Raw genomic sequence first — 25,810 nt, forward strand, 5'->3', positions numbered from 1 at the left:
CACAACTTCTTGATATAAGTGGAATTCATCGTATTTGCTATTCCCGGGAATCTAGAAGGGCGTCAATCTTCCCAACAGCGACGAGGCCACACTTTCTTTTGGCAACTAAGCTTGGATACTAGTTACTGTGTAGATATTGAAGAGACTGGAAATATAATAAAATGTACAATACTATTATCTTAGCTAATGTGCCGCATCAGTCTAGATATACCACGAGCCTGGAATCGAGGTTAGGAACATGGACCGGATACCATTGATACCGATCAGTAAATACGAGCATAGGGCTACCACGTTCACCGAGAGGCTGGGTACATATAAAGCCGGGAGTATTCATCCGGAGCTCGTCTGCTCGGGCAAGGGTGATATCCAAGTGCGTAAATCTAGGTTTGCTGACTAGAAGGTCTGGCCGATACCCCAACGTTGATCGCTCCGTTAGAGTACATCAACGAGCAGTTACGGCGTGAAAAGGCCTATTCGAACGATGGAATCAATATACTATATTCCCTAAGATTCTGCGGAGCCGCTGCCGCACGAGAGATATATCTCTATCATCTATCATGGCGATGGCCAACGTCACGAGAAGGCACTAGGGAAGTGAGTTGATATTGTCATAGCTTCCTTTTCTAAGCCCTGAACCCTTCTTACCGCCACCCCTTGAAATCTGGACTCGACTGAACTGGTGTTGCCCTAACTTTCGTTTTTCCGCAGAAGAGCGAACATTGTGAAACATGACGGAATTATCTGGTGGCGCTGGGACGTTAGGTCCATTCTACCAGGCAATGGTAAGGATGCGGTCCTCCTTAGCTATTAGATATTAGCGGGATGCCCCGTAAAATCAAACCTTAGTTCGAATTAAGTATTCCCGTCCGCACTTTCGGCTCCGGCAGGTTGGCACTCTCTTCCACATATGACACCTGAGCTCTCGGTATGACATATGTAGCTAGTCGCACATCACAAGTTACATGTGTTGGCCTCCACACTTCAATGAAAAGATACAGATTCTAAGGATTTGAGGGAAGAAATTTCAGCCAGCCAATTAGTATCTCCCGGACAACGATAACCGCTTTCCGGAGTGTCTTATTAGCTGAGGAAACATCTAGGTTGCGCTCAGCCCAACCGGGCTTTCGAGTTAGACTACTGTCGTGTAACCGTATGACGACGGAGACGATGTCTCTAGTTAGAAGTCGATCCGATCCATCCTAGATCTACGTCTAGATTTGTACGGCCAATATTTAGCTGAGTGCATATTTACTAACCGTTTCTTAATGTAAAGGCCGAATGTTTTTCCAGTGGTTGTTTGAAAGAGGTGACTGCTCACATTGCGGTTGCGGCTCCTTGCTTCCTTCCTTACCGTTTTTAGGTCAATTAAACCTTGAAGCTCAGCTGGAAAGCCCCACCTTGAAAAATAGCCCCGTTTTAACGCGTCGCGCCTTCCACCATCTCTTCTCACTTAGTTCAACGGTCTTCACACAAACTCTATTCGTTACTCTAGTATCCCAATGATACTAAAAACGTTAAAAAAACTCCTCAACCTTTTCATGAATTTCGAGTCTTAGGATCAAACCTATCCAAATTTGTAGCGGTTCCATTTTCAGGTGTAAAAATGGAGTCTACCTCGACACCCCGCATTTCTGCCAGCCTAATGGATTCCTATGTTGGCCAGAACGTCATCATCGTGGGCAAGGTAGTCCAACTCCGCGGCGACACGGCCTTCCTTGAGGCTGATGGCCAAGTTCAAGCCAACCTCAATAGAGTGAGTGAATCATTGTCTTGGCTAGTAGTTTTGGCCGCTCAAACCCCCTGTTCCTGATAACCCGTAGAGCCTGAGCTAACGATTATATCATTGAGTAGGATTGTCACCTCATGGTTGGAAATGGAGCTCAGATTATTGGAAAGGTGAACCCAGACCTGTCCATCAAGGTGTTGAACGCTATAGATCTTGGCAATAATGTTGGTATGTATCCCGGTTTTTTTTCATCTCAACATGGGGGGTCTATTGTATCTCCCTTATACGAGACAACATTTTCTAATTTGGGCCATATCCCATTTGATACTCTAAGTTCGTTCATATCTAACCTGCCTTGTAGATTTCCAATTATGCCAAAACGTCGTTGATGTTACACATCAATTCAAGGAGATCTTCGTATACTCCGATCAGGGTGGGATGAACTGACGATTTGCACACGGACGCGTGTCTCTGGGATGGCCGGCTGGCTCGCAGCAGCATAAACAGCAGCAGCAATATTCATCTCATCAATCACAACCTCAGCCTCAATCTATAGCACAAACTCGACATCAACAAAAACAAAAAATAATAACTGTTGCTGAACCAACCCATGATGCTAATTTTGCTGTTTCTCCTATTTCTACTGCTTCCGTCGCGAGTTCTTCGTCGTCTCGAGTGATCACTCCGCCCACAAACCAGCTCTCGCAACTATCCATCCAAGAGAGGCCGCGGTCCTCTCAGTTCAATACCCAGCAATCTAATGTTTATAGTACCCAGCCAACCCAATTCACCACCCAACCGACTCAGTACAGTACGCAACCAACCCAGTACAACACTCAAGGCACCCAAGACGCTCGATATACGACATACACAGAATTCATAGAAGAAGCCACCACTAGCCACCAACGACGGCGGCGGAAGAGCAGCCCACCCCCTCGATTTCAACCAACCCTTGACCGACGACCCTCACCATCGCCAGCACCCTCTAACAAGCCCAGCCCCAATATCCAGCATCCCCCAACCCCACCTCCTCGCGTCTTAGCCGAACCCCCAACCTTGGCCTCACCAGAACCATCATCATACCTTCCCTCCCTACCCTTCTCCCTCCCCTTCTCCTTGCCGTGGACCTCGTCCCGCCCGCGCGGCCGCCTCTACCGCACCAAGTCCGGGAACCTGGTGAGCGCCGCCGAGATCCGCCGGCGCCGGGAGGCCGAGAAGCACGCGGACGAGCTGCTGGACATGATCCTCGAGGGCTTCGGCGACGAATCGGGCTCCCGTGTCGTCACTTTTGCCTTGGACGAGGAGGGCCGCTGGCGGATCGCGAGAAGGGAGGTGGTTGAGGTGGAGGTGTATGAGGATAGATAAGTAAATTACCTAGACTACTATGATACTTAAGACTAAAGACAGGGAATTATGATGGTTATGTTTAGATCCGTTTAAAATGTTATGCCTATGTTCAAATAACAGTGATATGAACCTGTCTTGCTTCTGTTAAGAGTGACTCGGCTTCTCTACCTTACCCCTATTCCTCGAGTCAACCATTGCCATACCAAGACTTCAACGTAATACTACGCTTCTCAAGATAGCAAGCATTTATACCAATGAGCACGAACACCATCTCTATATCACAGCAAGTCACATCTAAATCATAAGTAGGCAGTCAAAAGTTCATTATCAACCGTGTGGTTATTCAGATTGTGCAGAGCTATCTCTAAAACAGACCACAGCACATCTCCTCCCCACACCGGAGCAATCGTTGCAAATTCATGCGTAACGTTTTGCTCTCTGGGTCATACAAACACTCGTAACGTCGACAGGCTCCGCCATGTATGTACACAAAGGCATCAACGCCCCTTTCGTCGACAACAGCAACAGCAACATGATTCTCGTCCAGGACACCGTAAAAGTCGTTCCATGCCACGCCCCGCCATGCTATAACTTTGCCCGTAAGGGACTTTTCTTTCTCTTTCTCTCAAAACGCCCTGCAAAAGAAAAAGAAAAAAAAGATTACATGATCTTTGCCACGGGGGGTATCTCGTATGCTCCGGTGAGCCCTGCCTCCGAACGGAGGGTGAAAAACCTAGGAAAAATGCGTAGAAAAAAACTCAAAATGCGCGATGCAACTCCCAAAGACACCACCAATAGGCGCCATCGTACCACCCAATCGTATGGACTAGCGCAAAGCTCGAAATGTGCGTGTAGACTTAGTCCGCAGGCTTTCCCTTCTCCACATCAGGGATGTCAATACTGCCTGCTTCCATCATGGCGAAATAGGTCGCGATCCGTCGATTCTCCTCGTCGCTCTTGTGAGGAAAGAGTTTGCGCGGTTTGGGAGGCGGAGGAGGACCGCCACCAATTGGGCCGAACAGGGGATCGAAATTCATGGGCTGCGACATGAAAATCGCATCCAGTTCTGTTTGGTAGCCACGATTCGGCAGGTCCTGATCATCATCCGAGTAATGGTCAAAGTCCGCCGACAAAGGCGTGTCGAATAGTTCGATTTGTTCGATTTGTTCGAATTCAAATAAATGAGAAGGCATTAAGTCGCCCGGCGAGTGGCGCTTAGCCACACCAGAACGAGGAGTTCGAGTAGGGGTTTGCTCTCTAATCATTAGCATCTGGCTAGGCGACCCCACAGAGCGCATAGACCTGGTGACACTCCTAGTGACCGGTCGATGGCCCGGCGTAGCGCGAGTCGGGGTCTTGAAGGGACCACCACTGTTGGCATTGGGCGGCGGCGTGGAGGGTCGAGGTGGAGTACCAAATATGTCGGCATACTCTTTTTCAGTGAAGATTTCTCTCAGTTCTGCCTCCAAGTTATTCTCCTTCTCTATGCCGCTTTCACCCTTAGTACCGAGAGATTCCGGGGAAGTCTGCACGATATTGACGGCAACTTCACCTAGAACTCTCTGTTCACCTTCCTTTCGTGGAGATGGGAAAAGCACTCGACGGGTGGCTCCCAGATCATCATCTACAGCGATGGGGCTATTGAAGGTACCGCTTCCTCGGGAATGACTAGATGCTCTAGAATGTGTTGAACCCTGTCGGTTCGTTTCCTCGGCCTTCTCTCCCTGGTGCTGTGCTTGACTGGCTGGTACCATAGCCATGTCTTCTAGAGGTGTAGGACCATCCAATGGGCCAAGAGGATCCGTAGGCAAACAAGCCTCAGAAGTCAGATTTGTCTGAGTATCACTCTTCGTCCGAGCTTTCTTAGAGCGGGACTGGCCACCACCATTCGGTCTCTTCTTACGAGTCTGTGATAGGCGTTCGCTGTCCTTCTCCCACTTGTCCGCTGGTCTATGCTGCTTAAATTTGCTAAACCAGATTCCGCATGCTACGAATAGTTAGTCGTCCAATTTCCGTATAAACTGATGTTATATGACTTACGATTGCAAAGAAGCACCTCGGTCCATGCACTCTTCTTATCAGTCGGACCCAAAGATTTCTTGATAATCTCATACGAAGTCGGATGGTCAGAAGCATCTCGAGAGAGAATGGTGATCGCGGTAACACAGCCAGGCTTCTCCGAATACTCGTGGTATGCTGGCACTCCGGCCTGCACTTGCTTCCAGATTTTTCGCCAAGTAGGTGTCTGAATAGCTCCGCAATTGTTGCAAAATGAAGGAAGCTGACCCTTAGCTATGGCTTCCTCTAGCTTCTGCTTGATTGTCAGTCTCTTCACCACGTTCTTGTTCGACTTTCCATCTGCAGGATCCATAGCGTCGGTTTGGGGGTGAGCCGGCTCTGAGAGAGGCATCGTTAACATAGACTGGGGTCGAACTGGATCGCTAGCAGGCACCATCGGGAGCTCTGGTTCGACTGGTGTAACACGACTAGATTCTGTACCGGTCGGCCGATCCATGAGATTGGCCGCGGTCGTAACTGGCTCCATAGTCGGCGGCACGCCATTACCAGACGCTACGACAGCAGGCATTCCAGAACGCTGTCCATCATAGTCGAAAGACTCGGGCTGCTGCTGGCTCTGATCGTCTGCCAAATCCATCGGTGTCGTTGTTTCAAGATTCGCCACATTCTCTTGCGCAGTATCTTCCTCTGTAGGTGCGGCCTTTTCCACGGACTGCTTCTCCACCATCTCTGACTCTGTTCGTTCTGATGGTTCTTCGGGGAAAGCCGGTAAAGTAGGTCTAGCAGCCAACGGAGTTTTAGCAGTCTCGCTGTTCTTCCGAATTAGATGGGGTGGGTTGTAGAGCGATTTTTGAGGAAGTAGCTCGGGCGGTCCAGGCGTCTCTGTATGAATAACAAGGTCACTTTGACCCATGGCTGGCGTCTTCTTTGCACGGCTTCGACGAGCCTTCGGTTTCGCCATCATAGGAACCTTTAGCAGCATGTCAGCAGCTGCCCTATTAGCAGTATCCTCGTCTACTCGACTGTCGAGCCCTCCACTCATGAAGCCCGAATCGGGCTGTGCTCTCGCCGATGGCATAGGAGGCAAGATCGGGCTTGAGGGCGCTGGACTGGATCGGGTACTAAACAATGATGACCGCGGAACCGGCGGCGACGACCCTATGTCAGCCGGACTGGCTTCGTCGGAATACATCTGACTTGGCGAAACCCCAGCAGATTCGGTAGGAGATCGTGCATTTTGACCACATGCCATTGCAAACATATCCATCCCTGTGCCTGGAATCGATTCACGTCTTAGACTACTCGACGCCGTGGGTCGTGCTTGCGGGAGGTTAGGAAAACGAGATCTAGGGACAGGGGTCGGCGCTCTGGGGGCTTCTTGGACATGATTGCCTGCACGTGCGTCACCCGCGATGGAGACTGGTCGGATATTCCGAATAGATCCTGCTGTGCTGGCGGCAACCCGAAGCGAATCTGGCATAGCGCTGAATGTAGCGGTGTTGTTACGTTCGACCCTTGTCGTCGTAGCTCTTTTCTTGCTTCGCGGTGGGCCGTCATCGGCGTCAGTAGCATCCTCGATGCCGGAAGTACTGCCTTCGGTTTGGAGCGGCTTCTTGCGCGGTCGTCCTCTAGGTCTTCCTGAGGGAGGCTTGCTCGATGCCCTAGAAGCGGGACGCGATGGAGCTTTACCACCCTTGACGGGGGCTGGCGCTATCACTGGCGCATCAGGAATTCCCATTGCAAAGGATCGACTATGTTCTCTTGGATTCGGCTCAATCGAAGCGGTGCGGCGCTCGGACATTGGCAGTAGGCCTTGGCTGCTCGGCCTAGCCTGATGATTTGGCTGGCTAGGTTGAATCGGTGCGGTAGCCATAGAGGTAATCCCAACTGGCGCATCCGAAGGCTGATTCGGATTCATGTTGTATTGACTGAAGGAATGCCACTCTGAAGTCTCCGAAGGAGTTGGGGTGGCGGTCCGGCGAATTAAAGAAGTTTCGGAATTAATTCGCTGAAGTTGGGAGGTATTTGCTCTTGTTGGTTTCGCAACAAGAGTCAGCTTGAACTTAACCTCTAACGTATCTCTAATTCCATTGGATACGATCGCGAGCGGGTTCCTCGAGATTCGTCCGGTGACGAGACTGGGAACCTGATTCGAGTTGGGTTCTTGGCCGAAAGCCCAGCTAAGCATGCCTTGCCCGACCAAAGGGATATCGGGCTCTGAATAGTCATAGACATATACCGTATAATCCTTCTCATTGTCGCTAAGTAGCTCAGGGCTACATTGGGTAATTGCCTGTAGGCAAGTCTTCAGTTCGACGATTCCAATTCTCGTCTGGTCGTCTATAGGGTACGTCCTAACATAAAGTAACTCTGGCCATCGAGCAAGACAGCGCTCTTGGGAGTCGGTGTCGAATGTATACTGGACTTTGACTAAATAGTATTGTGAGTACTGGAGACAAGTTGTGAGGGATCTAGGATACTTACGTCCCATAAGCTTCACATGAAGCCCAGCATCATCGGCACTTTGTGGTATATTCTGTGACGTCGTCTCCCATCCACCAAGGTGGTGGGTATTCAAGTCCATCGCGTGAAGCTAGAAGGCTTTCGCCTTGCCCAACGGGAAGAGCTTCGAATGAGGACAAAACGGTGAGAAATAATGAATACAACGGCGTCAATTGAAGGAATAGATTGTGTTGGAAAGACACTTAGCAACCAAGACGGCAAGGTCGATCCGCGCGATTCCTAATAACAGGAGGTGAGAGGTGAAGAAATGCGTGTTTATAATTCGTCGCAAGGGACGCGAACGCGGTGTTCAAGATACTAGGTTGAAGGACGAGGAAAATATTCAACGAGAGAATTCTCGTAAATAATAACTCCAGAAGGTTCGGTAATCAGGCAGTAAACGTCTTCGATTCCAATTGACTATGTTGGATTGAGAACGGTTTGTGAACTGAAGAACGAGTGATTGAAGATGTACGAAGTAGAAAGTAGAAGTGAGGGTGTCGAGAATTGATGGTTCAAAGTACAAAGTACAAGTTAGGTGGAACAAATTATTAAGGGAGATAAAGTACCTAATAGGTATCTGGTAACGCCAACGCGTTAAGCAGTGGTTGGAGAGAGTCGCGCTAATAGCTTTTTTTACCAGGCGCGTTTTGGAAGACGTGCCGTGCTTTCTGCAGGTTAGACGTCACATCCCGGTGGCTGGAACACTGCTGGACTTGAGTGCTAGGACCACCTATCTTACTGACCGCCGTTGGACATGGGGCCGTGTGCACAGACCAATTTTACCGAGTTTAAAAGACGCACTAGCGCCTATCAGATCCAACGTTGGAACTTGAAGGCAGACACACCTCCGACAGTCCGGTATTCCTCTTCAAACGAAATAGAAAATGACATTAAATTTCGTTTTCGTTTTTAATGAGGGGGAAGCCATGGTGATATTTATACCCCGCCAATATTCCGGTATAACCCCACATTTTTTACGATTTAATTATGACTCAGATGATAGAAGATGGATATGTACATATATCCCGGCTTCCAACAAGATTGGAGAAGTACTGAAGTATATATTTAGGGGTGCTCGTAGGTAGGGTTCACTCTAACCACTCAGTGCTGGACAGATACCATGCCGGCCTTGATTCCATTTCTATGAATTGATTTTTGTACATTCTCAGCACCGTGATCCCGCTAGGTATTTGCATCTAGCCGGCGGCGACTGATGATAATATACATGAAGACCCCATGCACCACAGCATGATGTTCTATCAGTCAATCCATTCAGCCTTGCCATCATCATTGACGATGGTCTTCCTGGCTAGGATCTCATTCACGATAGTGCTGATGCCCTGTCTACCCTTCTTCTTCCGAACAAACTCCTCGCGGATGGCGTGACGAGACAACCTGCTATGTCTAACGGTCATTTCGACATCCTCCTCTGTAGGTACGCCGAATTCCTGGTAGGGGTAGTGGTTATAGTCCCTTTCGGTCACTAATTCTAAGCTTGGCAGGTTATTGGAGAGTGAAAAGAACGAATCAATAATGTTGCTTCCCGGCTCGATGTCTTCTAATCTAGCCGGTTGCCATTTCGGCTTGGGTTTGGGTTCATCCTCTGAAATTAATAGTGCCGTGACACCTTCATTGAAGTCGGGGTAGTTCATGAACTTGGCGGCCATCTTATACTCCCTTTGGAAGGTTTTTGAGATGGACCAATTGCGTCCTTCCTGCATCTGCCTAAGGGCCACGTGAACTGAGGTTGGTGATCGCTGATGCAGAGTTTCCAGCGTCGACTCTGCCCATGATTTAGTAGATCCTTGCTCTTGCTTCAAAGCATCTATGATATCCTCAACGGTGTTTTTGCTGAAACATCGGTCAATAGCCTTACGGAGGTCGCCCTGCAGCTGGATGGGGACGTCATGGGGGAGACCAGTAGCATACTCCTCAATGGTCATCTCGATGATAGCTAGGCGGTCCTCTATGCTGTCATAATCCCTAAATCGCAATTCAGCCAAACGCGATTCTAAGCTCGGTAAACTCGTCGAATGTAGGTAATGTGTCGCAATCCCTGAATAGAATACATTCGCTCCTTGTAAGCGACTGCTCGTTAGGGCCAGGTATGTGCCTACGAAACCTGACATTCTGGGTAGGAAGAATGAGGCCCCGACATCGGGGAAGAAGCCTATATTGGTCTCCGGCATGGCGAAGAGTGTTCTCTCAGTAGCAATGCGGAATGGGGCATGGATACTAAGTCCGACACCTCCACCCATAGTGACACCATCCATGAATGCGATATACGGCTTCTGGTATGTCGCAATGTAGTGGTCTAGTTGGTATTCCAGAGCGAAGTAGTCTATCGACTTTTGCACGCCTTCTGGGCCCTCTTGGTTTTGCCTCGCGAGCACAGCCACGTCGCCTCCCGCGCAAAACGCCTTGTCGCCGGCACCCTTCACAACAATCACATTCGCCATATCTGATTTCTCCCATTCGACTAGTCGTGGGAAAATCTTTCGGATCATAGAGGCATTGAGAGCGTTGTACTTGGCCGGCCGGTTCAGTTCGATGGTCCGCAGACCATAGAAATTGCTGAAAAGGACATCATGGGGTTCATCCGTATCTAACTCCTTGGGAACACTTATAGCTTCCGTAGACATTTGCTTTGAAGGCTTAGCAGTATATTCAAGTGGAAAGACAGAACTTTTATGGTCATACTTGTGCTCGTATCGCACCTGGGCGATCTAATATCTTGGCTCTTAATGGCATTGTCGAGCTGGATCTCCAAGGAGTGGAAGCTGCCGACCCAGCTCTCCTTATGAAGAGTCTCAAAGACATCTAATTTATTTTGGACTCGATGCGCGACCTCAGATATATGTTACGCATCGAGGAAGTCGGGTTAGGAGCTTCGATGGACTAACCTCGTCAAAAGTTGACAAAGCCGCGGGCATTTTTTTTACCTCTTTTACCGAAGTACAAGAGGCACGAAAAGTACAGAGGTACATACCTACTTCCAGGACCACAAAAGTCCGGCACTGACCCGAAGTGGGGCTATCGGGGGATATCACTGGACCGTAATTCTATTAACGCGGTTTAACAATCTTGTAACCAATCAAATCTTCCTTTTTCCTTGCCGCACCAAAGACTTTGGGAGTTTTCTTGAATTGGACGTGACGGTGCATTCTCAGCCTTGCGCCAATCTATCACGAGCCGCTCTTCAATTCAACAACCGACAGCAGCCATCATCATGGCCGACGCAAAGATTCAGTACGTACAGAATCGTATGCCTCTCTTCAATAGAAATCAAAACTAACAATTATTTCTTAGGGAGCTTCTCACGAAGCCTCGCAACGAATTGACGTACGCAATCCAATCCAACCCAACTCATCATATACCGCCCTCGTCTTTTCTTTTCTAACATACATATGAAACAGGGAGTACGAAATCTCTCTTCTCGAAGAGCACGAGTTCAGTGCGGGTCCTCTATCCATCCTCCAGACCGCCGTCCGATCGCATACCCAAGTTCTCATCTCCTGCCGCAACAACCGCAAGCTGCTGGCGCGTGTCAAGGCTTTCGACCGGCATTGCAACATGGTGCTTGAGAATGTGAAGGAGATGTGGACCGAGACCCCGAAACTTTCCAGCGGCAAGAAGGGTAGACCTGTCAACAAGGACCGCTTCATTAGCAAAATGTACGTTGCTTGCGTTCTACACTCTGATTAGGCATCGTCGAAGCTAATATTATGTTTAATAGGTTTCTGCGAGGGGATTCAGTTATTCTAGTTCTACTTAGCTAGAGGGGTGAAAAGGCAAGCTAGTTACATAACCCTAGTTCGCTCATACGACATGCCCTTCACTGTATCCGGTGTCTGAAATAGGAAGACAAAAGGCGTGAGGCTCGGAGACAGCATGCTAATGCAGCAATTTGCCATGTGCTGTGCTCATTCCGAAGGTGGCAGCTTAATAAAGCACCTTATAATCATCAGATTGAAGAGCAGATAAAATCGTGGTCAAGGGATGAATTAAGGCAAATGCTATTAAAATCTGAATACATGTTCTGAACATCCACACCGTTTCATTATCTCATCATAGCTCTCGTAGGTGATGGCCTAATTATATAGTTTCCCAACCTTCATCTTCAGCTTTTATTCCAGCAAGTCCAAGGAAGAAACTCGCCAGTCCCCAAGCACCAGGGTCTGGCACCTGCTCGAAGCCAGTGCCGCCAACATATACCGCCCGGCCTAAGCTAGGAGTCATACCCTTGGTATCTTCGGCGCCTTTCTTAGATGCTTCAGCGGCTTTCTTCAGATCACCTGTCTTCCCAAGGACATCGACGAACGGATATAGGGCATCCACCAATGTGCGATCACCAGGTCTAGCTGGTGTGTATCTTGATAGCGCTTCACAGCTCTGCTTAAGAGCGCCGGCCCAAACTTTCGGTGTAGCGTCACCTGGCGCAAGAACTCGGAGTGCATGTACGAGAGCGTTGAGGAAGATGGCGAACAACGCTCCCGAAGTGCCGTCCATCTCCTTTTCGACTACGGTGACGATATGAGCAACGTCGACAACGACATCTCCGGTTGCAGCCGTCTTTTGTAGATGCTTAAGGACAGCTATAAGAAATCAGCTTATGAGTACTCTAGGTATCTGAGCCGTTGACTTACCTTCAGCACCGCGTTTTAAGCCAATTCCGCAATCGCCATCTCCAACTACGGTATCGTACTTCGTCACATCTGGCTCGGCCGCGATGACGGCTTGCAAGCCCGAGGCCAAAGTACTGTTAAATGCACTCGCATCACCCTTCAGGCCACTGGGTTTAACGGTTTGATCAGATCCAGTTGTTTCTTCTCTAGTAGCGGTGTTCTTTGCTTCCCAAGTGGTCTTATGTATCGGGGCTGACCAGCCAGTAGCTTCGCAAGGGTAATCTAGTAGTTCGATCATACTCGGTCCACCGATCTCAGTGTTAACCACATTGAGTAACGAGATGCTGAACCCTAGTCCGTTTAGACTCGTCACTAAAGCAGTCGCAATTAGTCCTCGATGCTCACAGATACAATCTCTAACTGCGGAATATACTCACTGTAAGTTCCACTCAGAATCCTCACCGGCTGGATACCCCAAGAGTCTAGCTGGTTCACGACCTCCGTAGTGATACCACCCAATTCGAGTGCGCTGACACCTCCAAGGTTGTTGACAAGCAGGACCACCTCATTAGAATTGACATTGAGGAACGCCCTATCCTTGTCGTTCTGGTCTAATAGCTGGGAGAGCATCGTGCTCACAAGCTCCGGGAGCTTAACCTTTGCCCGTCCAGACCCGGCCTCGTTATGGATACCCATCCCGACCTCTACCTCATCGGCTTTGAGGCTCTCGCCTGTCTTCGGATCCGCTGCTCTTCCGGGCACGTGAACGTGTTCAAGGCTCGCCCCGACGCTTACGATATTGGCGGCCGTTAGTTTGGCTACCTTGTAGACCTCCTCTAAACTGCGTCCCTGGGCTGCAAGAGCACCAGAAATTTTGTGCACCAGCACTGTCCCGGCAATTCCTCTCCTGCCCACCTTCCCCCCTTTTTCCCTCCCGACGCCGACGTCATCGCCGACAACGACCATTTCAACTTTTAAATCAGCGGCCTTGGCCTTCTCCACCGCCATGCCGAAGTTAAGAACGTCGCCAGTGTAGTTCATGACTGTTACTAAGACACCCTTGTCGGTGTCCACCCTCGAAGTTATCGCCTTGCGAATCTGCTCCGCGCTGGGCGATGCGAAGATAGTGCCGGCCACCGCAGCGGAGAGCAGGCCGGAACCAACAAAGGCACCGAAGCTCGGTTCATGTCCGCTGCCACCACCGCTAATAATTGAAACCTGCGAGGGTCCATGGCTGGGTCTTTTGTAGATGATTTTATTGTCGGCGTCCAGGGCCACGGAAGGGTTAGTCAGCGTGAGGCTCCGAAGAGCCGAGTTCACCAGGAGGGTGGGATCATTGATGAAATGCTTCGTAGACATCTCGGGTCTAGAGCCGGGTCCGGGTCTTTGCGGAGGTATCACTTTTTGCAAGATTAGAACAAATAAGGTATGTAGAATTCTTATTAAGGAACGAAGTAGTTTCAATGGGCTTGGTGCCATATATGTACTTGGAGATACAGAAGCAAGGGGACGCACAAGACATGCGATCCTCTTTTCACCGGAAAGGGCTAGTATTATGTCAGTATGATGGGTTTCGACCTGACATGCGGACCTCCAGCTCCTGCCTGCCCATATATACTTAGTCTTGCCTAGGAATTATGTACCGTCTAATCGGGAAAGCCGTCCTGGGAAGCGCGGGGTCGTTTCGCGGGGTTCACGGACTGAGTGGCTTAGTCGGGCATCGATACGGCATCTCCCCGACCTTTTTTAGGGAAACGCCCAGACGAGCGTCGGAAGGATGTCGCTTGGGAGTTGGAGTTAACCGGCGTCGGGTACCAACACGGCTATATGTTACCTGAACGCAAGTACTAATTAGTAGGTGGAGGGTGTAGGTATGTAGGAATATTTCCGTTGTCGTACAGATATTATGCCGAGAAGAAGTTAGGGGTAGTAATAATATAAGTACCTACTTCTCTTTTTTTTTTTTTAAAGCTATTCCGATCGTCTTCCTAGAGATGGAACAGAAGAAAATAGCGACACAGGCTACATATATACCTATGTACAGCATATAAGCTTTTAAGCTCAATGTTTTCTTTCCGGTAGTATTAAATCATCGAGGGCAACTTCAATGTTACAGCTGATGTCTCTCCCTCTTTCTACGAGTCTCCTCGCATTAACTCGACGTACTTGCCTCTCCTGCTGTGTAAATTGTGATGTTAAAACTTAGAAGGCTCAAGTCACGTCGGTTTGGAACATTCAAGCTTTGTTGCTATAGATAAAAGGAACAATCCATTTAGTTAGCCTTGTATCTAACCTATACGCAAATTGCATCCCAGAATTGTCTGGATAGGTCTTCACTTCATCATCAGCATTGCCAGTCTAATAGTAGACCCCAGCGAAATATCAGAGTATGGACAAGTTACCACCAGAAGTTCTACTATGCATACTATCTCACCTTGACCGAGAACACCTTGCCCAATATACGACGGTGTGTCGTGGATTCCAGTTTTGGATCGAGACCCAAACGTTCGCTAAGATCAACAAAAGAATCGACGACGTACAACAACTGGAAGAATTCGGTACTATTTTCGCGAGTACGCGTCGTTGCTATTTGCCTCGACATGTTCAGTTTAGTATTTGGCTACCCAATACACCCAAGAAGCATATTAAAGGCCATGAGCCGCTCCACGTGCTCCGTGCCCGACATTTTACCAAGGTCGTTTGTGGGATTTTCGAGATACTACAAAAATGGAACATCGCTCGAAGTCTAAATGCAAAGCGACCCTTTCATCTTTGCATTCAAGGCGTACCAGGAAATCGCGTCAGTTCTCAGAATGCTGGTGGTCACCACAATAACGTCGGGTTCTACGGATTTCAAGTCCTTCCCTCGCTACCGTTTATCACCGGCTTGCGAGTAGATACTATAAACATCCTCCCTAGCACCATGTCAATGATCTTCGAAGCCTTACCTCATATAGAGGATTTCCACTGGGCAATTGATACTCCTCGTCGTTCGTTGAAGCATCTCAGGGTCAGTCTGAGAGAATCCCTGGCAACAACACTGCTAGAAACGAACTTCTCGCATCTCGTGTACCTGAGGATCGCTCTTATTGATTGGAACCAGTTGGATGGTAATTGGGAAACCGAGAATTGTGTCGGCTTAGACGGGAAGGACCGCCTAAGTCTGGCTGTGAACCGAATTATGAAGTTACCGAACCTGAAAAAGCTAGAGCTACACGGCGTTTTCAACTTATCGCCTGCGATATTTCGTCTGGATGACGAGCATGGAAACATCTCGGAATCCCTCAGGGATATACATTTGAGCCTCTCTATCGTAACCCCTGATGGGCGTTGGTACTTCAATTGTGATCGTGGGGCGAACACGGTTGTTGATGAATGGGACCTTTCGCCTCGTTATTGTCTTACACCGACTACATTTGACCCATTTGTTGTTGCGATGGCTCGTGGAGTTACTAAGATGCCGGCCCTGAAAAAATTATATTGTAGCTTTCATGACGCAGCATATTTAGCATGGTTTGCTGCCTCAGCGCAAGCCAGAGCCTGCAAGAAATATCCTGTACTTGCTCAGTGGAGGATGCAATTTGAATCAACGGAAGTTCTTACAGGTCGGGCTAATCTCTATCAGCCAGGGACCTGGGTACTCCCCCCGGAATTTGCTCGGATCGTGAAGGCGACTGGTCACGCAGTCATTCAAACAAGCGAAAACCGTCCCCATATGTTCGTGGCACTTGTCTAGTTGCTAGAACATTCATAGATGTTAAAAGTAGGCCATCGAGGTCGAGTCACTGCCGTTTCCTTTTTTCCCCCTTCCGCTCCGGGTTGAAATTCCTTGAGGATAGGATTATGGTTGATGATTGCTGGAAACAATCGCTTCTATAGGTTCTAGATATGACCTATTATAATAAATATTTTCGTTGCTGCGGCCCTGCGCGTATTCATTTTGAAATGAGCTGGACTTTTGATACCTGCAGCAAAATGTGGCTAGTGCATACAGTGCTCAAGTCCCAGCCTCAGCCCCAGCCCCAGCCCCAGCGTATAACCCCTCCATTGCACTTCCCTTGGAATCGTGGTGGCTTTAAGAAATATTCCTTGCACACACCCCGCGCTATGGGTGACTCAAAAGTGGTCGCGTCTAAATTTATCGCAAAACGGGAAAGAGCTTCTCAAAGCTATTCTATTCGGCAATTCCCCCCTTCCCTTTAAGTCTAGATCCCACCCGTAATTCATTGCTCTTTTCATGTTAATTTATGGTTCTTTCATAATTTTCATTTCCGTTCTTTATTGGAGAACTCGTCGACATAGAAGCCTCACCATGTCAACAACGCAGGATCGGTCTCCTCCGGAGGCCGACTCCCAGCAAACTGAAAAGATTGACAAGGTCCAGCCCCCACCAACCAAAGAATCTAAAGAACCCAAAGAAAAGAACGTCAAGAGTGAGGTGACCGAAGCAGCAAAACCGTCTAAACCTTCTGGTGCAGAATTGAAAGCAAAGGCCAAAGCAGAGAAGGCCGCAAGACGAGCGCAAGCAAAGGTATCGAAGGAAGTTGCCAAGGGTGAAGCTGCCGTATCATCGTCCCCAGGACAATTAGGTCCATCTGCTGGTGAAGTTAAGGGCGGCAAAGCAAAGGGGAAACAAGATGGCGGTGCGACAACTACTCCAGCAGCAGGAAAACAGGCAGCGTCTAAGGGACCTGCACCTGTTGCTCTGACCGAGCCAAAATTCACGATTCCTGAATGCTTCAGTCATCTATCCATGGCTAAGAGAATTCCGATAACTCAAGCAGACAAGGACGTTCATCCTACTGTTCTTGCATTGGGTCAACAAATGGCCACGTTCACGATTGACGAGAGTATCACACGACTAAAAGCAACACTACTAGCTTTCAAAAAGGTACTTGATTTAAAATAATCAGATTCATGAGTAGGTATAGACCGATGCTAATAATAAAACAGGTCATCGATTCATACACTACCCCTCCCGGCAACACACTTGCAAGACATCTAACTCCTCATGTCTTGAACCCTCAGATTGAATATCTTACCGCATGTCGGCCTATGTGCTTTTCCATGGGAAATGCGATCCGTTGGCTCAAACTGCAAGTCAGCAAGATTGATCCAGATGTTCCTGAACTGGAGGCCAAGAAACAGCTATGCAATAGCATCGACACCTTCATACAGGAGCGAATCAGTATGGCCGATCTTGTCATTACCGAGAAAGCCGTGGAGAAGATCCAGAATGGAGATGTCATATTGACATTTGGATGGAGCAATATTATTGAGCGCACCCTCCTCCAAGCCTGTTTGTTCGCGGAAAGGAAATTCAGTGTTGTTGTTCTCGATGATCCGTATGAGAAGAAGGGCCAGACGCTAGCAAAGAACTTGGCTGCAGCAGGAATCAAGGTGTCTTATTATGGAGACTTTGGTGGCTTGAGATGTCATCTACAAGGTGTCAATAAGATCTTCGTCTCCGCTGAGTCCATGTTCAACAACGGATCCATGTATGCTCGTTCGGGAACTTGCGACCTTGCTATCGCTGCAAAGCAGTTGGACATACCAGTCCTTGTCCTTTGCGAGTCTATCAACATCACTGAGCGAGTTTCCACAGACTCCCTCACATACAACGAGATCGACCCCGAGCGAAGTTCAAGCGCTTCTTTTAGACTCTTATATGACACTACTCCGGACAAATATTTGTCACTTGTCATCTCGGAGTTAGGAACCGTACAGCCTACGTCAGTACCGGATTTACTACGTAAATTAGAGGAGTCCAACTAGAAGGGGGGCTACTGAAATATCACGTAGTTAGATAATGAGGTATATAGACAGGCAGAGGCTTTCAACTTGCTTAGGAGTTCGAATGCATATCAGAACTCCCAGTAATGCTCTTGCCATAAAACAGGAAATGCAAACTCATTGACAAACTTGGATTCCTCGACCTGCTTTGTCTGTAAGTGATTTGTCGGCTTGCCCTTGATGGAGTTATCATCCCTCGATTCCTCGTTATATATACACTGAACCAAGTATCTTAGGCACCGCAAGAGTTTTCGTTTTTTTTCATGTAGTAGCAGCCGCATTCTGTGCATCTCTCGCAGCCTTCCTTGCCCTCTTCTCAAGAAGGGATTGTTTCCGCTCTTCCAACACTGCTACTTGTCTCTCATCGACACCTTGTAACCAGTACCCGAAACTTGCACCCACTCCAGCGAAGACAGGGTAGGCCCACAGAGAACCCCGATTGAATAATGGTCGCATCTCGAGGCCGAGTTGCCAGAAGCGGACAGCGACACCTGTATTGCTAGGTCAGCCACGTCCAGCTTATCTGATTGATATGAGGTCCTATGCGGTCATACCGAAGCCTGCCCAGAAAACGGCTCTGTGAACCATTGTGGAGGATCTAGGAGTGGGGTAATGCCTCGACAGGCCTTTTCTTAGGATGTCTTCGTATATTTCAGGTTCCCGAATTGGCCTGAATTGATGCTGGATTCTCGTGGTTTGCGGTTGGTCAAGATAGTATGAGTTGGTGAGGGCCGGATCATAGAGTTGAAGTTCATCGATTGTAAATTAGAAGGACCAATCAAGCAGAGCGGAATCTAAGCTGTTGCACGGACCACCGAAATCAAATATATGGATAAGTGGGTAGGTATCTACGTACAGTTTTTATCGATAATGTTAGGTCCCTTCCAGATTTCCCAAGGGTTGGCGACTGCTCAATCTAAAATCATCCATGACAACTTCCGTGGCTCCTACCACGTCTACACCAACCTTCACTTAACTTTCTTTTCAATTTGATTTCTTAGCAAGCTTGTTTCTTTCACTTGCGCAACCGCGACTTAAACTTCCAAACAATCGGCGCGCTAAGAATTCAATTTGATTCCATATTTACATGCACACCCCTTCGTTGGCTTGAAAGTTTCTGTACAGGCCAGACGGCCTCATCGGCCGCGACTATGGCCTCAACAGAGCAGACAACCGCTCCGCCAACTGGCGCTACGACGCTCCCACCGCGAAAGTTCAAGGCTTCGGATCTACCTCTAACATCTGCTACGCGTTCAGCAATCGAGGGATTGGCGCATAGCTTCAAGAAGAAGGGCGGCTACGACGCGATTCGAAAGCAAGTTTGGGAAAAGTTTGAGCAGAGTGTTAGTATCAGCCGTAATTAGTTACCTGGGGTGCAGTAGTATTTTACTGCATAATCGTATGATACAAATCACTAATATTCTCTATCAATAGGATTATGAGGCGCAAGTCACTAAATCTATCCTCGAAGTCGCCGAACAGGAACTTGAACGCAACGCAGCCCAGCTTTTGTCCCTCGATCGCCGAAAGGCTGCTGCCCTCATTGACGGCGCTCTCGATCGATCCGGAGTATACCAGAAAGCCGATGAACTTCTTGATCAACTTATCGATGTCGCGGCTATCGAGACGCGCATGCGTGAACTTCGCGAGGCCGAAATCGGGGCTGAAGCGGCAAAGGAAGAACAAACTCGCGGTTCTAAGACAGATGCCGAGTATGCAGCCGAATCAGCTCGTAGTTTGGATGAGCGCGATCGGATTCGACGCGAATTAAGAGCAAAAGAGGAGCAGATTCTCGAGGAGAAGCGCAAGATTGAGCGAGAGGAACGTAAGAAACGAGAACGCGAGAGAGAGCGCGAATTGGAGAAAGCTGAAGCCAAACGCAAAGAAGAGCGGGATGCTCGGCGACGCGAACGCGAGAAGAAAGAAGCGGAGCGCGAGCGTGAACGAGAGAAGGAAAGAGAGGAACGTCGGAAGGCCAGAGAGCGAGACCGAGAAAAAGACCAGGAACGTGAGGCCCGACGCAGATCTCGAAGCCGATCGAGACATAGATCTCTGGAAAGGTCGCGTCATCGGGACCGGGATCGTGATAGAGATCGAAACCGTGACCGTAGTCGTAGCCGTCGTCGCGACAGTCGAGAGCGCCGACACCGCGATCGATCTACTAGAGATGATCGAGATCGAGGGAAGCCCGAGGAACTTAAGAAGCAGCTTACCAAAGAGGATCACGAGAGACTTGAGAAAGAAGCACTTGAGGACCTCTTGCGAGAAAGCAAAAGAGGTGCTGCTAAGCAACCCGAGCTTGAGATTGACGAAGCTCTTGTGCCGCCTCCTAGAAGAACAAAACCAGCTTCTGCAATACAACCGATACGTCGCGACTCCATCAAGAACTCGGATCCTAAGAAGACATCTGAGCTTGTGAAGTCTGAATCTAAAGATGTGGTGATGAAAGACGCCAAGGAAACAAAGGATGCTAAGGAGCCCAAGGAATCGAAAGACGCGAAAGAAGCGAAAGAAGCGAAGCCATCTAAAGAGTCTAAACAGACCAAGGAGCCTGCCGAGTCTAAAGAGAAAGAGGCGAAGAGCTCGAGAGATTCCAAGGATACCAAGGTTAAAGACGACCGACGGGCTGGCTCTGTTTCTTCTCGGCACCACCGTGACCGATCGCGTGGTGTCGATGACGACCGCAGATACCGCGATCGTGATCGCGACCGTGTTCGGGAGCGTAGTCGCTCTCGTGTCAGGTCTGACAGAAGAGATCGAAGCAAATCGAGACATCGATCAAGTCGCCGAGACCGTAGCCGTTCCCGAGATCGCGACCGACTTCCGGAGAGAGATAGGGACTTCTACAGGCCCGGGCAGCGAGATAGGACCCGCTCTCGTGGACGGTCTCATCGTGATAGGGAAGAGAGGAGTCGTTCGCGGGACAGATATAAACCCGAGCACAGAGAACGAAGCCGATCTACGAGGCGTAGAGACGACCGAGATAAACGTGACAGGACCCGCTCACGCACTCGTCCTGAACGTCGAGAAGATCGACGCGATGATCGACGAGATAGATCCCGTTCACCAAAACCTCGAACCGAGAGAGTTCGCTCGCGCGTATCTCGAAGTCGGTCTCGTTCTCGCCCGGGCACGTCTAGCAAACATGAACTCACGGATGCCGAAGCCTGGAAACAAGGAGAAATCAAGAAACGTGAACAAGAAGCTAAGGCTTATTTGGCCGCCCAGCGCGAGGCTCGCGAAAAGGGATTACCCGTTCCAGGAGTCGACGATAAGTGGAGCACAGGGGACCGATCTCCCGAGGTAAAGAGATCTCGTGCCCCTGACGAGATCGACCGGTACAGACCTGTCGATCGCGAGCGAGATCGACCCGATAAGTATCGGGAGAGAGACAGAGACGACCGCAGAGATAAAGATAGGGACCGGGACAGAGATGATCGGCGAGAACGCCGGCGGAGTCGAAGTAGAAGCCCCAGTCGTCATCGAGATCGCGACCGAAGTCGTGATAAGGATAGGAGCCTGGACCGCGAACGTCGTAGATCTCGGGATCGGTACCGCGGTGAAGGAACTCGAGATAGAGACCGGGATCATGACCGTGAGCGTGATCGTGATCGTGATCGCGACAGGTACCGCGAAAGGGACCGTGAGCGTGACGTCGACCGCGACAAAGATCGCGACAGAGACAAGGACAGGCGAAGCCGTCGCGATAGAAGTGTCGAGTCGCGACGGGACAGAGACCGGGATCGAAGGGACCGAAGTCTCGACTCGCGTAGGGACCGACGAGATCGAAGCCTTGATTCTAGGAGAGATCGCAGGAATCGAAGTCGCAGTCGTGGTCGACGAAGTCCTCGTTAGTTACGTCGGAACTCACTTCATCGTCTTGTATTGCTACGAACCACATTGCTACACGAGCACCCAAACTTGAGTGCCTCGATTGGCAGGAGGCTTGCCATAATACATGGGAATGCTTAAGATAGGTGTATACACCAGGGATTTGGCCTGATAGGTACGGATGACATTGCAGAAGAGGCTATACGATTGTATTCAGAGGATTTCTAAGCCAGATGGAAGCCAATTTGGCCATTGCGGACTACAAAAGCTATACCCTGGATTTTGCTAGGCGTTGGGATGTTGCTCGGTTGTTATCTGGAACATAGGCACGATCGAAGTCCTCGGAGATTAATTGACAACTAGGCATACCTAGGTACCTAGGATTTACTGAAAGGGATGCTTCAGAATAGGAGATAATAATGAATGTGTTGTAGGTATTTGTACATCTGATCGTGTTTATCACTTGCATATTTGGCAAGTCTAGGAGCAATAGCAGTTCCAGCATAGATACTTAGCGTGTGGGCGCATAACATCATAATATCTCGAGACCGGAAAGGCGCCTAGAGACAATGCTTCGAGACGAGTGCGCTTGCTGATACAAGCCCCCTTAGCAGATCTGCGCTTATCTGGGATGTCATGGGTTATGGCGTTCGCACAATTGGACGAGCTTTACACTGCTGTATGTATAGATGCAATATTGTGTTTTATCGTGTTTGTACGCATTTCATTATTAATAGACAAAAAAGCCAAGCGCTAGAACGCATCGTTATGATGTTATTATGTTATTTACTAGGTAGATAGGGCTCATGAAAAGTAATAATGAGGTCAATTATTGGCAAGAATACAGAACCAGGTGACGATGATACAAGGGAAAGTGATCCAAGGAGTTTCCAGGAGCTGCAGGAGGTGGGATCTTCAACAAGCACCGCAAGTGTCAGCGGACGCCACTGGCTAAATTAGGAATGGGAAGGGTTGAGCTGGACGAAAGCCATTGTTGGGCAGTTTGGGTCGTAGGGTCGGTGGAAACAACCATTTCCAGCTTGAAGGTCTGAAGGTCTCCGCCACCTTCCGAATGTTAGTGTCGTAGGGCAAAATTACGTCAGAACGACTAACAGAAATTGACCTGGAACACAATCCTTATCAGGCCAGTCCTTGCCATGTCTAATGCGTCGTACCAATCCGGATGTTCCAGCCCGTTACGTACCCGTACCTACCCACTCTTATCCCGTGACGCTCATATCCTTTTTCGGTCGTCACAAGTTTACCATGTACAGGACTGAGGATGGGATAGGCTCCAGCGGCGGTGAAAAGTCAGTTCCGTTACATGTACAACTTGTACACCTAGCTTTGCATTGCAGTTACCTGGCGCAGTAACCAAGATACCAACCTAAACCACTAAACCAGAGCTGAATTGATTCATTCCTTCTTCCCGTTTCCTCGACCATTCTTCTTCTTTCCCATTCCTCTCCAACTTTTTTCTGTGTGATACGCGACAACCTGCAAGGCAGGCATTTTGTTCCCATTTCCTTTCTTTCCATTGCTTCTGAGCTTCTCTTCTCTATTCAATTGATCGGTCGAGTCGAGACGACCAAGATTGAATAGTACATACCAATAGCGATCTAAGGTGTTTTATCGACTAGACCGAAACGAGGACTTAGGTAGGTACCTAGGTCCTAGGATATCCTGCGACCCGTGTGCGTGCGCGGTGCACCGGGCAAGAGAGGGTGTATCAGTAGTACGACGACACACGACACTTGACACCCGACATCCCTCCAAGAGAGCCAAGGACCAATATCCCTCTCCAATCAACCACAACAACCCTTCCATATTCACCCTTTTTCAATAACGGTCGAAAACCCCTCCTATCGAATCTACTGTCTTGGAACTACCGCATACGATAATTTCGCTCCCTTCTTTTTCTTTCATTTTTAGCCACTGCATCGAGGTACTTTATCCTCGACCCAACCCACCTCCGAATGATCGAGATTCTACGGTGACGGAAACGTCCCCCGGTCTAAATATATATCCCCTCGTGCCCGCCGCACCGACCGGAAACCCAGATCCAACATGGCGAGCCTCGACGGCATCCTGATCGGAATTTTATCCTCCTTCGGTTCTGCTATTCTCATAGCTCTCATTTTCCTTATCGTCTACTTCTTTAGATACACAACCTCCGGTCGCATCTTCCTCGACCGGATCGGTCGGCCTGGCGAATATGACGACGAGCAGGCATTTGCAAGGGAGGAGGCTGAAGCCCTGGAGTCTATGGATGATATGCAAAGGACAGAATATCTAAGAGCCAAAGGTATTGAATGAGCAACCCTTATCGTCAAGGACGATGCGCTGATAGATTTGCAGCATTTATCCAAGCCAATCCGCCTGAGTCGGTCCAGACGGACATTTCTTTATCACAGTACCTAGCTATACAAGAGAAAGGAGTTTCGGCGTGGGAATTCGAACCCGAGCTGGAAATCGCCAACTGCTTTGTGGAGGGGAGAACTGAGATCGAATTCTTCGACTCCGAATGCACCGTAATGAGCAACTTACCCGTTCCAAAACAAAACGAAGTTTACTATTGGGAGGCCAAAGTATACGATAAGCCCGAAACCACGTTACTGAGCATCGGCATGAGCACGAAGCCGTACCCGCTGTTCAGACTTCCGGGTATGCCAGTTCACTCTATCTGAATTATATATATCTTCGGGCTAACCTCTTGTCACTTCAGGGTTTCACAAGTACTCTATTGCGTATACATCTATCGGCGCTCGGCGATATAACCAGCCCTTCAGCGCAACACCTTATGGGCCCCAGTATGTGCAGGGCGACGTTATCGGAGTTGGTTATCGACCTAGGACAGGGACCATTTTCTTCACTCGCAACGGCAAGCGGCTAGACGATGTAGTGCATGGCCTGAAGTCACAGAACTTCTTCCCATCCATTGGCGCAAATGGGCCGTGTACCGTACACGTCAATCTTGGCCAGGCCGGTTTCGTGTTCATCGAGGCTAATGTGAAGAAATGGGGACTAGCCCCAATAACCGGTAGTCTGGCACCGCCGCCACCGTACGGAAGTGAACAGGGAAGTATCTTACTTGAGACCGGCCGTCGGAAAGATGAGTACTCAGGTTCGCCGGTTAGAGGTCACGGTTATTCTCAGTCTGTACAAAGGTACAATGGCCCAGGTTTAGATCCAGGTCATGGGCGGACGAGGAGTGGCAACTTTAGAGTACTTCCGCCCACGAGTCCAGGGCCGCAAAGGAGTCCTACTGATATTTCCCTTGCACAGCTGGTTCCCCCAGATGAAATAGGCGAGGCAAGCAACAGCGGCAATGATGCAGGTCACCCAGGGGACCACGTCATTGATGTTGTTGGGCTAGGTCTCCACGAAGCCTCACATCCTCCACCCGAATATACTAGCCCAGAGCACTCAGATGAGGAAAGCTCTGGCAGCGGTTCCGATAGCGACCGAGTCCCATTGATTAGGACGGGACGTAGCCGTGGAGCATCTGCGGCCACCTTAAGACCGAACATCCCACCGATTCCTAGCTATAGTGATGCTGTTCGACAAGGCGCTGGTAGGGACAGGAGCCGCAGCGATGGCGCCATGCCCATGCCTGGACGCAGTGGCAATTAGACCAGTCATAGCGATCGTCAAATAGGGAACATCGAGTTCCGTGTGCTACCACTGTCTATATGTAGCTCACGAACGTCGGGAAAAGCACGAATTTTAGCACTCAAGAACATGGAACGGGGAGTTCACGGTTAGGAAAGGGAAACAGCAAACTTTTTGCGTGCTTTTTTGCCGAATTACTTGTTTTGGGCTACGACAAATTATTGGCATTGGGTCAGGTGAAACTTATTACATGATACCTCAAGAGAAAGTTCATTCGCATTGTTCATATCAACGGCGCGGAGGAAGGGACGGACGGAGGTTTACTTTTTGTTCGGGGTTTGCGTTTTTTTCT

General features: G+C 49.2%; 10 protein-coding genes across 10 annotated transcripts; 6 read left to right on the forward strand and 4 right to left on the reverse strand.

Moving 5' to 3' along the window:
* Nucleotides 1–1,264: 1,264 nt before the first annotated feature.
* F4807DRAFT_405874 (replication factor A protein 3) lies at nt 1,265–2,329 on the forward strand. The gene is made up of 3 exons (XM_047996249.1): nt 1,265–1,753; nt 1,852–1,954; nt 2,088–2,329. Exons 1-3 carry the CDS (start codon nt 1,604–1,606, stop codon nt 2,171–2,173), a joined length of 339 nt encoding a protein of 112 aa, XP_047859614.1. The 5' UTR covers nt 1,265–1,603; the 3' UTR covers nt 2,174–2,329.
* A 1,468-nt stretch (nt 2,330–3,797) lies between these two features.
* Nucleotides 3,798–8,078, reverse strand: F4807DRAFT_20574 (uncharacterized protein). Its single transcript, XM_047993856.1, has 3 exons — nt 7,577–8,078; nt 5,114–7,522; nt 3,798–5,060 (listed from the first exon to the last, which is right to left on the reverse strand). The coding sequence occupies exons 1-3, from the start codon at nt 7,674–7,676 to the stop codon at nt 3,931–3,933; spliced, it is 3,639 nt and encodes a 1,212-aa protein (XP_047859615.1). The 5' UTR covers nt 7,677–8,078; the 3' UTR covers nt 3,798–3,930.
* Nucleotides 8,079–8,769: 691 nt separating this feature from the next.
* Nucleotides 8,770–10,544, reverse strand: F4807DRAFT_20572 (ClpP/crotonase). Its single transcript, XM_047993855.1, has 2 exons — nt 10,298–10,544; nt 8,770–10,242 (listed from the first exon to the last, which is right to left on the reverse strand). Exons 1-2 carry the CDS (start codon nt 10,415–10,417, stop codon nt 8,857–8,859), a joined length of 1,506 nt encoding a protein of 501 aa, XP_047859616.1. The 5' UTR covers nt 10,418–10,544; the 3' UTR covers nt 8,770–8,856.
* A 121-nt stretch (nt 10,545–10,665) lies between these two features.
* On the forward strand, nt 10,666–11,582 carry F4807DRAFT_405880 (small nuclear ribonucleoprotein Sm D2). Its single transcript, XM_047996250.1, has 4 exons — nt 10,666–10,846; nt 10,907–10,939; nt 11,014–11,271; nt 11,334–11,582. The coding sequence occupies exons 1-4, from the start codon at nt 10,827–10,829 to the stop codon at nt 11,374–11,376; spliced, it is 354 nt and encodes a 117-aa protein (XP_047859617.1). The 5' UTR covers nt 10,666–10,826; the 3' UTR covers nt 11,377–11,582.
* Nucleotides 11,583–14,110, reverse strand: F4807DRAFT_405882 (dihydroxyacetone kinase). Its single transcript, XM_047996251.1, has 3 exons — nt 12,660–14,110; nt 12,244–12,594; nt 11,583–12,192 (listed from the first exon to the last, which is right to left on the reverse strand). Exons 1-3 carry the CDS (start codon nt 13,699–13,701, stop codon nt 11,693–11,695), a joined length of 1,893 nt encoding a protein of 630 aa, XP_047859618.1. The 5' UTR covers nt 13,702–14,110; the 3' UTR covers nt 11,583–11,692.
* Nucleotides 14,111–14,141: 31 nt separating this feature from the next.
* Nucleotides 14,142–16,142, forward strand: F4807DRAFT_405884 (uncharacterized protein). The gene is made up of 2 exons (XM_047996252.1): nt 14,142–15,776; nt 15,826–16,142. The coding sequence occupies exons 1-2, from the start codon at nt 14,612–14,614 to the stop codon at nt 15,888–15,890; spliced, it is 1,230 nt and encodes a 409-aa protein (XP_047859619.1). The 5' UTR covers nt 14,142–14,611; the 3' UTR covers nt 15,891–16,142.
* Nucleotides 16,143–16,534: 392 nt separating this feature from the next.
* Nucleotides 16,535–17,997, forward strand: F4807DRAFT_455550 (nagb/rpia/CoA transferase-like protein; the record flags this gene model as incomplete). Its single annotated transcript, XM_048000747.1, has 2 exons — nt 16,535–17,113; nt 17,176–17,997. 2 exons carry the CDS (start codon nt 16,535–16,537, stop codon nt 17,995–17,997), a joined length of 1,401 nt encoding a protein of 466 aa, XP_047859620.1.
* A 279-nt stretch (nt 17,998–18,276) lies between these two features.
* On the reverse strand, nt 18,277–18,603 carry F4807DRAFT_455551 (uncharacterized protein; the record flags this gene model as incomplete). Its single annotated transcript, XM_048000748.1, has 2 exons — nt 18,277–18,506; nt 18,570–18,603. The coding sequence occupies 2 exons, from the start codon at nt 18,601–18,603 to the stop codon at nt 18,277–18,279; spliced, it is 264 nt and encodes an 87-aa protein (XP_047859621.1).
* A 484-nt stretch (nt 18,604–19,087) lies between these two features.
* On the forward strand, nt 19,088–21,992 carry F4807DRAFT_20633 (complex proteins associated with Set1p component shg1-domain-containing protein). The gene is made up of 2 exons (XM_047993866.1): nt 19,088–19,358; nt 19,450–21,992. The coding sequence occupies exons 1-2, from the start codon at nt 19,167–19,169 to the stop codon at nt 21,868–21,870; spliced, it is 2,613 nt and encodes an 870-aa protein (XP_047859622.1). The 5' UTR covers nt 19,088–19,166; the 3' UTR covers nt 21,871–21,992.
* A 1,801-nt stretch (nt 21,993–23,793) lies between these two features.
* Nucleotides 23,794–25,594, forward strand: F4807DRAFT_20648 (SPRY-domain-containing protein). Its single transcript, XM_047993867.1, has 3 exons — nt 23,794–24,151; nt 24,205–24,510; nt 24,572–25,594. Exons 1-3 carry the CDS (start codon nt 23,914–23,916, stop codon nt 25,477–25,479), a joined length of 1,452 nt encoding a protein of 483 aa, XP_047859623.1. The 5' UTR covers nt 23,794–23,913; the 3' UTR covers nt 25,480–25,594.
* The last annotated feature ends 216 nt before the right edge of the window (nt 25,595–25,810 follow it).

The sequence above is a fragment of the Annulohypoxylon truncatum genome (genome assembly GCF_022578515.1).
Source record: "Annulohypoxylon truncatum strain CBS 140777 unplaced genomic scaffold F4807scaffold_1, whole genome shotgun sequence".
Taxonomy (NCBI): Eukaryota; Fungi; Ascomycota; class Sordariomycetes; order Xylariales; family Hypoxylaceae; genus Annulohypoxylon; species Annulohypoxylon truncatum.

Excerpts from the sequence above, each read along its gene's own strand:
- F4807DRAFT_20574 (XM_047993856.1), bottom strand. The coding sequence starts at position 7,676 with ATGGACTTGAATACCCACCACCTTGGTGGATGGGAGACGACGTCACAG. Across the intron at positions 7,523-7,576 it reads TCATGTGAAGCTTATGGGAC|TCAAAGTCCAGTATACATTC; the intron begins GTAAGTATCCTA and ends AATACTATTTAG. Across the intron at positions 5,061-5,113 it reads CGAGGTGCTTCTTTGCAATC|CATGCGGAATCTGGTTTAGC; the intron begins GTAAGTCATATA and ends AACTATTCGTAG.
- F4807DRAFT_405884 (XM_047996252.1), top strand. The coding sequence starts at position 14,612 with ATGGACAAGTTACCACCAGAAGTTCTACTATGCATACTATCTCACCTT. Across the intron at positions 15,777-15,825 it reads CAGAGCCTGCAAGAAATATC|AGGTCGGGCTAATCTCTATC; the intron begins CTGTACTTGCTC and ends GGAAGTTCTTAC.
- F4807DRAFT_20572 (XM_047993855.1), bottom strand. The coding sequence starts at position 10,417 with ATGTCTTTGAGACTCTTCATAAGGAGAGCTGGGTCGGCAGCTTCCACT. Across the intron at positions 10,243-10,297 it reads CAGGTGCGATACGAGCACAA|CAAATGTCTACGGAAGCTAT; the intron begins GTATGACCATAA and ends AAGCCTTCAAAG.
- F4807DRAFT_405874 (XM_047996249.1), top strand. The coding sequence starts at position 1,604 with ATGGAGTCTACCTCGACACCCCGCATTTCTGCCAGCCTAATGGATTCC. Across the intron at positions 1,754-1,851 it reads TTCAAGCCAACCTCAATAGA|GATTGTCACCTCATGGTTGG; the intron begins GTGAGTGAATCA and ends ATCATTGAGTAG. Across the intron at positions 1,955-2,087 it reads AGATCTTGGCAATAATGTTG|ATTTCCAATTATGCCAAAAC; the intron begins GTATGTATCCCG and ends CCTGCCTTGTAG.
- F4807DRAFT_20648 (XM_047993867.1), top strand. The coding sequence starts at position 23,914 with ATGGCGAGCCTCGACGGCATCCTGATCGGAATTTTATCCTCCTTCGGT. Across the intron at positions 24,152-24,204 it reads AGAATATCTAAGAGCCAAAG|CATTTATCCAAGCCAATCCG; the intron begins GTATTGAATGAG and ends ATAGATTTGCAG. Across the intron at positions 24,511-24,571 it reads CCCGCTGTTCAGACTTCCGG|GGTTTCACAAGTACTCTATT; the intron begins GTATGCCAGTTC and ends TTGTCACTTCAG.
- F4807DRAFT_20633 (XM_047993866.1), top strand. The coding sequence starts at position 19,167 with ATGGCCTCAACAGAGCAGACAACCGCTCCGCCAACTGGCGCTACGACG. Across the intron at positions 19,359-19,449 it reads GGGAAAAGTTTGAGCAGAGT|GATTATGAGGCGCAAGTCAC; the intron begins GTTAGTATCAGC and ends CTCTATCAATAG.
- F4807DRAFT_405882 (XM_047996251.1), bottom strand. The coding sequence starts at position 13,701 with ATGGCACCAAGCCCATTGAAACTACTTCGTTCCTTAATAAGAATTCTA. Across the intron at positions 12,595-12,659 it reads GATTCTGAGTGGAACTTACA|TGACGAGTCTAAACGGACTA; the intron begins GTGAGTATATTC and ends CGACTGCTTTAG. Across the intron at positions 12,193-12,243 it reads CTTAAAACGCGGTGCTGAAG|CTGTCCTTAAGCATCTACAA; the intron begins GTAAGTCAACGG and ends GATTTCTTATAG.
- F4807DRAFT_405880 (XM_047996250.1), top strand. The coding sequence starts at position 10,827 with ATGGCCGACGCAAAGATTCA. Across the intron at positions 10,847-10,906 it reads ATGGCCGACGCAAAGATTCA|GGAGCTTCTCACGAAGCCTC; the intron begins GTACGTACAGAA and ends ATTATTTCTTAG. Across the intron at positions 10,940-11,013 it reads AAGCCTCGCAACGAATTGAC|GGAGTACGAAATCTCTCTTC; the intron begins GTACGCAATCCA and ends CATATGAAACAG.